Raw genomic sequence first — 14,025 nt, 5'->3', positions numbered from 1 at the left:
TGAAAAACATGGAGCCGGAGGGGTGCAGCACGAGGTTGTGTTATCATCAAAAATATTGCAAAAGGACAGAGGTTATGTCATGTTTAAAAAAGACTCCACCCAAATTATTTATTCACCCCCCCTACTCCCCTCCTCCTCCAGGTCCACGCCCTCCGACCACAGCTCTGCTCATCCCTGCCCTGAGCAGAGTGTTAGTGTTAGTGTGCTGCCCACAGTGTTGCCAGGCATCCCTGGAAGAGAGGAGGAGGCGCATTAAACTTGGAGCAAGGGGAGAGAAAAAATTTGCCTCAGTGTGGTGTGTCTCACTGTTTGCCTTGTGCTCTTTCAGCAAGCAGAGTAAAGGAACCCTGCCAGAATCTGGAGCTCATCTGAAATACATTAAGCCCTGGAGAAGAACGACCCTCTGTAATCTAGCTGTGTTGACGCTGCGCTGCGGCTCCTATTTGCTGTCAGAGGTACACCCATACATGTAGCAGCAGCTCTTCCAAGAGACTGTTTTTGTCTCCTCTAGTCCAAATATTTTCCAAACTCCAGAGGGCAAGTCTACAGAGGGAGATCAAGGCGTTTGAAGAAGTCCGTGCTTTCTTCATAAAAACTTTGGTAAATACTCCTTTTTAAACTTGACTATAATGATCAGCTTGTATTTACACTTTTACTTGAATATGTCCAGATTGTGATACAGTAGTGGTAGAGATGGTATGTGGCTGTAGAATTAATGAGATATGACATTTTCTAACTTTTTGAACAGCTTTTTCCATTCCTTCATTTGGATATTAACGTATGACTCCCCTGATACTTGTTGCCCCTGCATGTTACATTTCTTGCTCCCAAGTTCTAAACTGTGTTGCATTGTGGTGAACAAACCCACAAGGTTTTTTTCCACCATCCTCAAACTTTAGAAATTGATCCCTGAGCTTTAACCAAGCATTTGATTCTCGCCTGTAAAACAACTTTTACTCGTACAGCGCTGCTGGCACAGTGCTTTTCTATGTAATGGCGGTCAAATCACATTTAATGGTTCTGCTGTTGTTCGCCATTTTGACTAGAAGTCTTTCCAAAGTGGTCTTGTGACATGTCAGGACTGTGTTGCCTATTCTCCTCTGGGCAGTTTTTTTTCTTCCCCTACTTCAAACGTAAGAAAGAAGCACTCCATGGATGAGTTACTGTCTGCTGACACGTGTCTTACCTTTGTGCCTTTGTGTCAGTCTGCTTCTAATGAGTTGTGCCTTCAATCCCTAATCCAGTGTTTCCAGACTACAGTTTAAAAAAGGGTTAATTTTGTTTCCATGTATAGACTACCCTGAGAGATTTTTTTTCCTTAAATGAACAATTAAGCCGTGAATGTCATGTTCCGCTGGGAGAAACTGCAGGGGATAAAAGGAATGTCTTACTCATTTCACTGTAACAAAATGAGCCGTGCCTTTGCAAATCCTGACGCTGGGTTGGGTCTGCGAGTTTTCCAGAGCAAACACCAACTTTTTCCAGGCATGCACTGACAATGCTTGGCAGACTCCTGGTGGGCTGAAGCTTACTCCAGATTCCACATCCTTACTCTAGGTTGTGTGCAGACTTTGATCACCAGGTGCAAGAACACTGAGACACTTTTGTTACCATCTGGATTAACCTCTATTTGTCTCCTTTTTTCTGTCCACATTACAGGGTCTAGAAGTTATCAGCGTGGCGACTGTCATCAAAGGGGAAGATCCAGCCTTCAAACAAAAACATCGTCCCTATCGTCCCTCTCGGCGTGTGCAGCGGACGCTTCAAGGACAAGTGAGCAGCGTTCACATAAATACAGGAAGCACCTGAAGGTCTTCCGAGGAAGTACAGCTCCAAACAACAGAAACACTGATTTTTTTTTAATTTTTTTTTTGCAAGAAGCTCCCAATCTCCTTGTTAGTCAATCAACATGTCACGCTGGGGGAGAAAAAATGTGAAGAAGGCGCCTGAGGTGATCCGCACTGTGACAGAAGGGCTCAAGTCCCTGTATCGTAAGAAGCTGCTGCCTCTGGAGGAGTACTACGGTTTCCATGACTTCCACTCTCTCAGTATGGAGGACGCAGACTTCGATAATAAGCCCATGGTGCTGGTGGTGGGACAGTACTCCACTGGAAAGACGACGTTCATCAAGTAAGACGTGCATCACACATTTGTTTAGATCGCGTTTATTTAACAACCAGTACTGAAGTAATCACAAGCTATATGTGTGACTGACAGGTATCTACTGGAGCAGGATATCCCTGGGAGCAGGGTGGGACCTGAACCCACCACCGACAGCTTCACTGCCATCATGCACGGGGAGGTGGAGGGAGTCATCCCCGGGAACGCCCTCATCGTAGACCCAAACAAGCCTTTCCGCAAACTCAACCCTTTTGGAAACACCTTTCTCAACAGGTGAGAGCAGATGTTTTACTCCCAGCGTGTTGTGTAATGATTCCACAGAGGCAGCCAGGATAGATTATCAGAGTGGAATGGACAGACTGTGTGAGAGAAACCAAAAAAAGGGCAACAGGGAAAGAGAGATAACGGAATTTTTTTTAGCTCTTTGGAATTTCGAGTCCCTGTGCCAAATTTCAGAGCGGGGAGGAACTTTCCTTATTTGTGGAAAAATGGAGAAAGGGAGCGATATCACTCGAGAGGGTGATGAAAGCCAATGTGCTCGTACAGGAACCGCGATGTACGCAAGTTCAAAGACGAGGTCAGAGGGCTCCACGGCCCCCTCGGGGCAAAGACAAATAAATGAAGTCCCAGAATTTGTGAGGCTCAGGGATTCTGTTAACACTGAAGTTCTTTCCTCTACTCTGTTTACCGCCTGGGCTGCCAGATTGCTCTGCTATGTTTTTCCACTGATGTAAACCAAGAAAGAAGTGACACGTTTTACAATAAAGTTGCTGTTAGAAATGCAGACTAGACGTGAACACACAGTCCTACCATTGATGGCGGCTCGAACATGAAATATCTGATGCCAGCTTTTTCCGGAGTCCCCCCCTCTCCCTCATGCAGGGTGTGTTTTGTGAACGTATTTCCGTCTCCTTTTGCTTTTGACTTCCTGTTCTGGGACCGGTGGGCTCGTTAAGCTCATAAGCCGCAGGAAGTGGTGTTGTTGTTCCAAGCCGTACATCGTTAGAGGGACTTATTGTTTGATTCTGGCAGTGGCGGTCATTTTCCTTCAGGAAGCCCACAGCAATGAGAGGCCTGCTTGAACACAATAGCCTGCAGTGGGAGGGGTGTGGTGGGGGTGTTGAGAGGGCAGCTTCCAAATCTGCTCCGTAGATCACATTGGCTGCTTTGATAAGAGCTAACTATTTTTCACATGATTTAGATAACTTTCCTTCAGTCCTCTCTGAACTCTCAGTCTTATGGCTGTGTATCATGTGACTTTGTCTCTTGTCTGCTGGTAAAAATGCCAGGTTCCAGTGTGCCCAGATGCCCAACCAGGTCCTGGAGAGCATCAGCATCATCGACACCCCGGGGATCCTGTCCGGCGCTAAGCAGAGAGTGAGCCGAGGTAATAGAGCTGACAAAGGTGAGGAGAGGGAATGGGGGGACCTGCAGAGACACACATCCCCGAACGTTGGCTCACCATCTCATCTCCTTGGCACGCCTGTCTAACTCATGGGACCAGTTTACTCTGTCACAATAACACTTGGCAGCAGGGCAACAAAGCATCTTAACATTACACTGAGCAGCCATAAAATCATAATTAGCAACAGAGATGATACATCACCACATCTGGAGGAATGTAACGTTGAGAAATAACTACCATCATCATCTCACAGTAGGGGTTTTTTCACTTTTCTATTCATCCAAGCTTTAAGTAACCCATTATTACTCAAGTCAATCTGCATGAGCAACTAATACGTCTAAAAGGTCAGTTCATCCAAATTGTGCAAAACATATTTCCTCACGTACCAATGGTGGCGATATCTTGCAGATGGTTTTGGTTTTATCTGCTGAGGTTTTGAAATCTGTGAGATGTCTGCCTCCACCCCCCCCAGTACGACGGAGGTGAATGGAATGCTGTTTGTGGTGCTCACAGCACTGCAGAAATACCCCCCCAAAAAATCTGCATCAACAAGTCCTTCGAGAAAGAGGGTTCCAGTTTTTCTGCATAATCCAAACTATTTCTCTGGTAGGAATTAGTTCCAGTGCAAGTTTGTGGGTTATTCAGAGTAACTGGGACATTGTTTTTGGAAAATATGACGCTGTTCTGTGAGCAGCACAAACAGAGATGGATATCTTAAAGGAACAGTGTGTAGTGTGGATCTATTGGCAGAAATGGAATATAATATCAATAAGTATGTTTTCATTAGTGTATAATCAACTGATAATAATAATCGTTGTGCTTTCCTTAGCTTAGAATGAGCCGTTTATATCTACATAGGGAGCGGGTCCTCTCCACTGAGTCCGCTATGTTGCACCGCCATGTTTCTACAGTAGCCCAGAACGGACAAACCAAACTCTGTTAACATTTCTTGTTTGGGCCGGAGTCGATAACGTTACTCGCTCCTGTTACAGCCGCTCTCTCTCTCTTTCTTGCTTCACCACTCACTACCCACGTACCCACGTACACACACACACACACACACACACACACACACACACACACTAAGCACTGGCTCTGCTCCAAATGACCTACGCTACTCTTTCAACATCTGGCTCTGGAGAGGGCCATTCGCGTTTTCGTATCGGCCACCGTAGCTCTCCAACACGCTTGGCACACGGGAGAGATGTCAGTTGGTTGCAAACTCCACACCTCATCGCTAGATACCGCCAGATCCTACACACTGCTCCTTTAAAACCTAGAAGGATAAAAAACACATTTCTTCATGGTTATACCACAGGAGGTAAGAGAGAATTCTTTTATTTTTTTGTAATTTGGGTGAACTGACCTTTTATTATGATCATGTTGATCACTCAAAAATATGAAAATTGGTTTTGTTTAACTTGTACTTATTATGCAGAATGACTCATTTCAGAATAGTATACATATATTATTATTATTATACATATTTATACTATATAAAATAGTATATTATTGGAATATAATTATTGATAGATTAATGTATTCATCATGTTAATGTTGCAGCTGATACTTTTAATTACTTTACATACTGCTGTGTAGCTTAATCTATAACAATATAAAATATTGTATTTGTTGATAATATTTTGTATTAAAGGTGCCGTGTGTAGGTTCTGGCAGCATCTAGCGATGCTGTTGCAGATTGCAATCACCTATCCCTTCTTCCGTATGCCAAGGTTGTAGGAGAATTACAGTGTCCAACACAAAAACATGAATGGCCCTATAGAGTGCTACAGGAATGAGTCCTAAAACCCAGAAATGAGTTCGCATTTTAGCACTTCCAGTTCCCTCGTCTGGAAGTCAATGGGTTTTTCTGAATGTGTTTTTAGTTAGATGCCTGAAATAAGGTCTGTGGTTAACACAAGCTGAAGAGATTTCAATATTTTGTTCTATGATATAAAATACATCAGTAAATACCCCATTCGTGAATTTTGAAGCCTTAATGTGTCTTAAAAAAGGCGTTTGCTAACAAGTGGCTAAATGAGACTACTAAACGTCATCATGCCGACTCGTCCGTCTTTACAGCCTCGTTGCGTATACTTGCGCTCGTGCGACCGTGGTGTAGTTTGTTTATAGCCTAACGTTAGCTTTTTATTTTTTGGCGATTGCATTCACGCTTCAAAAATCATAGAAGTGGTGTTCATTTGTGGAGATTATCTTGCTGAACAAAAGTATCATAAACGTGTGTTTGCCACAGAGCTTATGGAAACCCGATGGAAAAATCCCATTTGCTTTTTGTCGAGGGAACCAGGGCGATGCTAACTTCCTGGTTGGCCTACAAAAATATGTCATCCCTGGAGCACTCTATCTAGAGCCATTGTTTGGTTTGTCCACTCTGGGCTCCAGTAGAAACATGGCGGCCGGCTCAGTGGAGAGGACCCGCTCCCTATTTAGATATAAACGGCTAATTCTAAGGTAATAAAAACACAACAATTCTTATTTTCAGGTGATTATATATCAAAGAAAACATATTTATTAATATTATATTCAATTTCTGCCAATAGACCCCCCTAAATGTTACACACTGTTCCTTTAAGTGGAGTAAAAGTATAAAGTAAGTAAAGTATAAAATGGAATTACTCAAAGTAAAAGTACCTCAATATTGTATTAAAGTACAGTACTTTAGTAAATGTACTTAGTTACTTTCCACCACTGGACTAGACTGATATTTTCCATGTTCAAATTCAAAGAACAGTGGTATGTTGTATACAGTGAAGCCCTAGTGTCTGAACGTACAGCTGGGTTGGACAGATACAGACAAGAGGTGTGAAGGGTTTGTGTCTGTGTCGACCTTCTTCCCTCTCCTGCCTTTTTTTTTTGTGTAGTGCAGGGGTCAGCAACCTGCGGCTCTGGTTCCCTGTGGATTTTTTAAAAAAAATTAGTGGAAATGAATAACTGTTTTTTTGTTTACATTTTCATTTTTATTTATCATTGTTGTAGGTCTATGGTACGACAGTACGACGGAGTATTAGGGTCACATTAAGGAAAAAAAAAAAATCTGAGATTTCGAGAATAAAGTCATAATATTATAAAGTAGTCATTTTACGTGTTATTTTCTTTTTTTCTCGTTAAGTTATGACTTTATTCTCGTAATATTACGACTTTTTTCTCGTAAAGTTATGACATTATTCTTGTGATATTAAGACTTTTTTTGTTGTTAAGTTATGACTTAATTCTCGTTATATTACGACTTTTTTCTCGTAAAGTCCTGACTTTATTATCGTAATATTACGATTTATTTTCTCCTAAAGTTATGACTTTTTTCTCGTATAATTACGACTTTATTCTGGAAATCTCAGATTTTTTCCCCTCAATGTGGCCCTAATACTCCGTAGTACATTTGCTCTTTGGCCCTCACTGCATTACACTTATATACTATATACTTAGACTATAAGCTGTGTTACCTTCATTACAATGCTCAAATGTTTTGTGGCTCCAGACAGATTTTGTATTTTTACTTTTTGCCTAAAATGGCTCTTTTGATAGTAAAGGTTGCTGACCCCTGGCGTAGTGCAAACCGCTTGGATTTCTGAATACTTTAGTTTTCCTATCCAACCAGGCTATGACTTCGCTGCTGTGCTGCGCTGGTTTGCGGAGCGCGTGGACCGCATCATCCTGCTGTTTGATGCCCACAAGCTGGAGATATCCGACGAGTTCGCCGAGGCCATCGGAGCCCTGAAGGGCAACGAGGACAAGCTGCGTGTGGTGCTCAACAAGGCCGACATGGTGGGCACCCAGCAGCTCATGAGAGTGTACGGCGCGCTCATGTGGTCCCTGGGGAAGGTGTTCGGCACCCCGGAGGTTCTGCGCGTCTACATCGGCTCCTTCTGGGCAGAGCCACTGATGGTTACAGACAACCGGAACCTGTTTGAGCTGGAGGAGGAGGATCTGTTCAATGACATCCAAAACCTCCCTCGCAACGCAGCTTTACGCAAGCTCAATGACCTGGTCAAGAGGGCTCGTCTGGTTAGGGTGGGTTTTATCGGCATGCCGTCGTGTGTTTACTAAATGTGAATTGACTGGTTGACATTGTTGCACTCTAATCGTGTTAGCTGTGTTAAAACCTTGGTACGTGTGCTATTAATCTCAGGTCCATGCCCACATCATCAGCTACCTGAAGCAGGAGATGCCTTCTGTCTTCAGGAAGGACAATAAAAAGAAGAATCTGATCTACCAGCTGCCAGTGATTTTTTCCAAGATCCAGCTGCAGCACAACATTTCTGCTGGAGACTTCCCAGATTGTACAAAAATGCAGGTTAGTCCGAGTCTGTTTTTTATCACTACTGGGCACATCTGGGAGGCACCTATGTAAAGACTTCTCTTTAACTACTAACTATGGAATTTCTTTCCTATCTTTATTCAAGAGTGTGGTCTTTCAATTTGAGAGCATGACTCATTGATTTCAGATTTTGTAATGCTTTCCCTCAGAGGACTGACCTCAAACTCGAATAGCCCATGCTTGCGCTTGGATTTGCTCTACTTCTGCTCAGACTGTATGCTTACACTCAGATATGTTGTTATAAAGCCTTGGAGGGCTGAAGTGGGTGAACCTGGTTAAAAAGTAACCGCCCGTCAGGGCTTTGTAAAGCAAAGACACCCGCAATGAGGCGGGGATCATTTCATTCACACTACTCCTGGAATTCTATTAGTTGTGGAATTTTGCACAAAAAAATCTGAGAGCAGAGGACAAATCTGAGAGCAGATGTTTTGCGAGCACACAGAAGCAGCCTGAGTGTGAGGGAAAGGGTTGAAGCTGGAAGGCAGGAAAATCAGTGCAAGCAACAGTATATCTGAGTGCAAGAATGTAGTTTAAGCAGAGCAAATCTAAGCACAAGCAGGCACTATTTGAGTGCGAGGACAGGGTTTTTAGGGAAAGCATTACAAAATCTGAACGTGAAATCAGTAAGTCATGCTTGTAGATTGAAAGACCACGCTCTTGAATAAAGATAGTAAAAAAGCTCCATAGCTAACACATTTGTATCTTTCCCTTTTTTGAAGGAGCAACTGATGGTTCACGATTTCAGTAAATTCAAAACTTTGAAGCCTAATCTGATGGCAGCCCTGGATGAGCTGCTCTCCGGCGACATCGCCAAACTGATGCCCCTCCTGCGGCAGGAGGAGCTGGAAGCAGGTGACCAGCTGGGCGTGCAGGGCGGCGCCTTCCTCGGGACCCGCGCCGGACCGTTCGGAGAGGGCGACCCCTTCGCCGAGGAGAACGGAGAGGGGGGCGAGGAGGACGAAGATTGGGTGGTGACCAAAGACAAGCCCAAATATGATGAAATCTTCTACAACCTCGCTCCCAACGAGGGGAAACTGAGCGGCAACAAGGCCAAGGACTGGATGGAGAGCTCCCGCCTGCCCAACTCGGTGCTGGGTCGCATCTGGAAGTTGTCGGATGTGGACCACGACGGCATGCTGGATGCTGAAGAGTTTGCCCTGGCCAGCCACCTGATCGAGGTCAAACTGGAGGGCCACGGTCTGCCCCCAGAGCTCCCCGAGCGTCTGATCCCGCCCTCCAAACGCAGGCAGAAGGGTTCCGATGCATAGACATGTCACACAGGAAGAGACTCCTCTCTATTGGCTGTGCTACTGTTTGTGTTTGCTCTTGTTTTCCCCCCAGACCCAAGTCCAAAAAAATGTTTGTATGTAATGCGTTCAGCTTTTCCCTCTGAGACTGATTTTGGTCTCACACAATGGAACATACTGTATCAAAGTGCAAGTCAACCCTTTGAGACTACTTCCTGCAAAAGATTGTGTATTAAGAAGTCACACGGGTCTGGTTGCTTCTTCCCTTTGGCTCCTCAAAGTTAGCTTTTCATGATGAGCTTTAAAAATATATCTACCTGTGTTTGCAGAGCAGAAGTAAATAAAGGCTGGCAGTATTCAGCATATATCTGAAAGAATACAGAGCTAAACTGTGTCTGTATTAAATCTTTAAAATGTAACATTCCTTCAGTGACTTAGATTGGAGTGGCACAGTATTATTATAAGTATTGGTGATTTGCAGGATTATGCCATTTCCAGGTCAGGTCATTCCAGTGAGGGTGTCATCTACACGTTTATTTACAAAAGCCTTAAATTGCTCAAATGATTGTTTATAGCGTTTTGCTACTCAAACTGGCAGCACAAATCTAATAACCCGAATGCATTTCACTTTTGATGCTTTACGTGCCACAATTTTTTGTGCATAAACTTTATATATTATTTTTGTAATGTTGTTGCTGTTGTTTTGTATGCGCAGGAGCAAGACCTCAGTTGCATAAAAGAACATGATGTGCTGAGATTAACTTTGGATTGATACATTACTGACTACTGTACACAGCTCCACCAAACTGTTCTTATGTTGTTGTAACCAAATAAAATTCCGTGACTGTGTTTTGTCTCTTTAGTGACATTTTTATAAGGAAAAAACAGACAAATCTTGATAGCCCCGTGATCCCGACTGACTTTACTGTCTTTCAGAGGCTGTAGCCGGTTCAGTTTCAGAGCTATAGTGAAGGTGATATCATATGAAACTAGAAAACCTCAGGAATCCATTGGTAACAATCATGTCATACTAGCCTGTCGGGAAGGAGGCTAAATAACGCTCCAAGATTAGGCAGAAATTTGGTGAGAAAAACCTGTCACCTCTGACCTCAAAATATGTGAATGAAAATGGGTTCTATGGGTACCCACAAGTCTCCCCTTTACAGACATGCCCACTTTATGATAATCACATGCAGTTTGGGTTAAAAACATGCAGTTGTTTGAATGCAGTATAAATGTGCTATTTTCGCCTATTCTAAAAATTATGAATATATATTTTGAATATTTCTGCATACTGGGGTCCCTAAACAGTCTTGGAATTACATAAATGATGTCATTATGTATGACTGTAAAGCTGAGACTCTTGTGGCTCCAATGAGCCTAATTGTATTCATGTGTGATGATGTTAGTCACCATAGTAGACATTTCATTGTAGTGAGACCATTTTTTGAAATTTGACCTCACTGGATGGCTTTCCTAGCTAAACTGACAATAAGGGCGTTTCTGAGCAGTTAACAGAACAGAAGTGCTCGCCATCTAGTCGCCGAAAAATGCAATTCATGCAGAAATCTCCAAATGTCAAAGGTTTTTGATACCAAATCACAGCAAGGCTTTTTCTATGGTGTTTCTCAAGGTCTTGGTGTCTTAATGTGGTATTTTGGAGGGATTATTGATAATTTTCTATCAATTCTTGAATGGTAAAAAATGGTTAAATTTAGCACCAAATCTGTGTAACAAATGTTATTAACCCAAATTGCTGCAACAACTTATGAGACATAATAGAGCATGAGAATGGCCATCATATACTTCTATCATAATGTTCTAAGCCCTTATACACTTTCACAATTTATTTAAATTCATCAATTAATCAATTCATGTTTATTTCTGATTTATGACTAGAACAAATTGACACACAGTGCTGAGCAGCATCTCAAATTAGTCTTCAGTTTCCCAGCTTTCAGATGACGTACACTACTTCTATATGTGAAATACGCCGATCAGCCATAACAGTAAGTCAGCATGGGCACCCTAACCGGTCTGCAGCTACGCAGTCCCATACGCAACAAACTGTGATGCACTGTGTGTTCTGACACCTTTCTATCGGAACCAGCATTAACTTTTTCAGCAATTTGAGCTCCAGTAGCTCTTCTATTGGATCAGACAACACGGGCCAGCCTTCGCTCCCCACGCGCATCAATGAGCCTCCGGTCTGACCCTGACGCCGGTTCACCGGTTTTCCTTCCTTGGACCACTTTTGGTAGGTCCTGACCACTGCAGACCGGGAACATCCCACAAGAGCTGCAGTTTTGGAGATGCTCTGACCCAGTCGTCTAGCCAGCACAATCTGGTCCTTGTCAAAGTCGCTCACATCCTTATGCTGGCCCATTTTTTCTGCTTCCAACACAAAGTTCAAAATGTTCACTTGCTGCCTAATATATCCCACCCACTGCCAGGTGCTATTGTAATGAGATAATCCATGTTATTCACTTCACCTGTCAGTGGTCTTAATGTTATGGCTGATCAGTGTATACTGTTGACCTGCTATCTCCCCCTATACACCCCCCTAAAAAAAGACAAAAACAAGTCTACTGTGGGTCTCAGGGGGTTAATAGTTAGCAAACATTGAGTCATTCAAAATGTCTACAATTAAACACAAAGTATGATACAGAACTAATGGTCGGGTGCATTTCATTTGGCACTCTTTTAACAAGATTTTCTTTTCTATCAAGCTCACTTGGTCTCTCAGTGACGGACCAGATAAACAGTGAGTCACACTCTCCCCTGCCAAGTCCCCATACCACCATTTTCCGAGGCTCTCTCCCCTCTCATTCCCTTTTCTCTCTCTCACACACACACACACACACACACACAGTTAAATAGTCCATTCCCCCTCATCTCTGTTTAGTTCTACATTCACTCCCTCACTAGCATGCCTGTGAATGTGTTTGTTTTTTATCTTGCGTATGTGGTATACGCACACAAATATGTGTCCCGTGTAGAGCAGTGTGTGTTTCACATGAGGCTTTCAAGGTTCGCAGGAGAAGGGGTGGCCTCCCCGCCTCCCCGCTCCACTCCTCCATGGAAAGAAACACAAATGAGAAACAGAGGCAATGCAGGCCTTTCCTCCCTGCTCTCTGGCTTACAGTGACTCACATGTGAAGAATGTGGTGGGTTGGCCCAAAGAGTTATTAATATCTCCTTTCCTAGGGTCCGCTAAGTTTCCTCAGGCTCATACACAGGATCTAGCCACTGTACCTTTATGAAAGACTTTAGCTACATCCCCCTATTTGGAGAATTCCTGAGCCAGACCTGCAGCACACCACACCTTCTCCTGTGTATTTGTGGGTGTGAGGGAGAAAGGGGGAGGTGATGTGTGTAGAAGTCAAGTGAGGTGACTGAGATGTTCTTACAGTTTCTTGGCTTGAAACGAGCTCACACTGTGCTTCTCGTGTGTTTTCAAGTCTTTGCTACTAATAGACTAGAATAAAAATCCCCATAGCAGTTTGAACAATGCCCGCCTGTTACATAATTAGGCTGTGTTGAGTCATAAATCATCTAAAACAGTTGTTTACTCAAATCAAGCTACAGTGATGGGGTGAAACTTCCTCTGCAGGCTCCAGCAGAGGATCCCCACTGACATCAGATGACCCCGACAACGAAGCTTACTCAACGAAACCGGGGTCTCCATGTACGTCACTCCGTGTTTATATGGGGAATTCCTCACTAGCAAACCTGCCAGGGAAGGAGAACTGAGGTCACCAACTCTGGAGACGGGTGACATCTGGTGGACACACGATTCCTGGCAACCTCACACTCAAACTGTACATAACAGTGTCCAACTGTAGATGGCAGACTGGAGGCATGCAGGCTGTGTGCATTAAGAGGTCGATTTTAAAGATGCAATAGTGGTCGCTGTGGTTGTTCCTCCTGTCCATACTGGCCCTGAAGTGATCCACGATGAAGGTCAAAATCCAAAGTCCTTCTTTTGTGCAAAACACTATTTGAATGATCAGCCGAAACTAATAAGAATCTTCAGCTGAATTTAAGAATGCATTTCAAATTCACACTAGGACAGGGCAATATATCAATATTATATCAATATCGTGATATTGTAATATGGCATATGGCATAAGTGTTGTCTTTTCCTGGTTTTAAAGGCAGCGTTACAGTAAAGGAATGTAATTTTCTGAACTCAGCAGACTGTTCTGTTCTATTATTTGCCTCTTACCCATTTAGTCATTATATCCACATTACTGATGATTATTATCTAAAATCTCATTGTCTAAATATTTTGTGAAGGCATCAGTAGTCAATTAGAGCTGCAACAGTTAATCAATTAGTTGTCAAATATTAAATTAATCACCAACTATTTTGATTATCAATTAATTGATTTGAGGTAAAAATTCTCTGATTTCAGTTTCTTAAATGTGAATATTTTCTGGTATCTTAACTCCTCTATGACAGTAAACTGAATATATTTGAGGTGTGGACAAAACAAGACATTTGAGGACGTCATCTTGGGCTTTGGGAAACACTGATCTACATTTTATAGACCAAACAACTAATCGAGAAAATAATCGACAATGAAAATAATCGTTAGTTGCAGCCCTGTAGTCAACCCTACAATATCGTTGCCATATATTGATATCGAGGTATTGGGTCAAAAATATTGTGATATTTGACTTTCTCTACATCGCTAAGCCCTAATTCACACAGCTGGACATAACCAGGACTGTGGATTTTGACCCCCCTCATCTTCTTTTAGAGTTGCATTAGGAAGGGATCTCTTCATGACCAGCATGGACTAAGGTATTACAACAACCAATAACTTTCAATGTACATATGGACATGTTAGCATTGTATTAAGATAGAGTAAAAACAAATATGAAGCTATCCTATAACCTCCCTTTCTCTGC

At 42.9% G+C, this 14,025-nt stretch overlaps 1 protein-coding gene across 4 annotated transcripts; it reads left to right on the top strand.

Annotated features, from left to right (window-relative positions):
• The first annotated feature begins 191 nt into the window (after nt 1-191).
• Nucleotides 192-9,958, top strand: ehd2b (EH-domain containing 2b). 4 transcript variants are annotated; one of them, XM_037774276.1, is made up of 8 exons: nt 192-600; nt 1,660-1,773; nt 1,882-2,130; nt 2,218-2,394; nt 3,411-3,526; nt 7,143-7,555; nt 7,674-7,838; nt 8,582-9,958. In XM_037774276.1, the coding sequence occupies exons 3-8, from the start codon at nt 1,910-1,912 to the stop codon at nt 9,128-9,130; spliced, it is 1,641 nt and encodes a 546-aa protein (XP_037630204.1). In that variant the 5' UTR covers nt 192-600; nt 1,660-1,773; nt 1,882-1,909; the 3' UTR covers nt 9,131-9,958. The 4 variants fall into 4 exon arrangements, with proteins under 4 accessions (XP_037630204.1, XP_037630203.1, XP_037630205.1 ...); XM_037774275.1 differs by having other exon boundaries at nt 1,879-2,130; XM_037774277.1 differs by having other exon boundaries at nt 1,660-2,130; nt 3,411-3,508.
• The last annotated feature ends 4,067 nt before the right edge of the window (nt 9,959-14,025 follow it).

This window comes from Sebastes umbrosus, chromosome 7 (assembly GCF_015220745.1).
Source record: "Sebastes umbrosus isolate fSebUmb1 chromosome 7, fSebUmb1.pri, whole genome shotgun sequence".
Lineage (NCBI taxonomy): Eukaryota > Metazoa > Chordata > Actinopteri > Perciformes > Sebastidae > Sebastes > Sebastes umbrosus.
The sequence above is the reverse complement of the archived record's forward strand: the minus strand, read 5'-3'. Positions and strand labels throughout refer to the sequence as shown.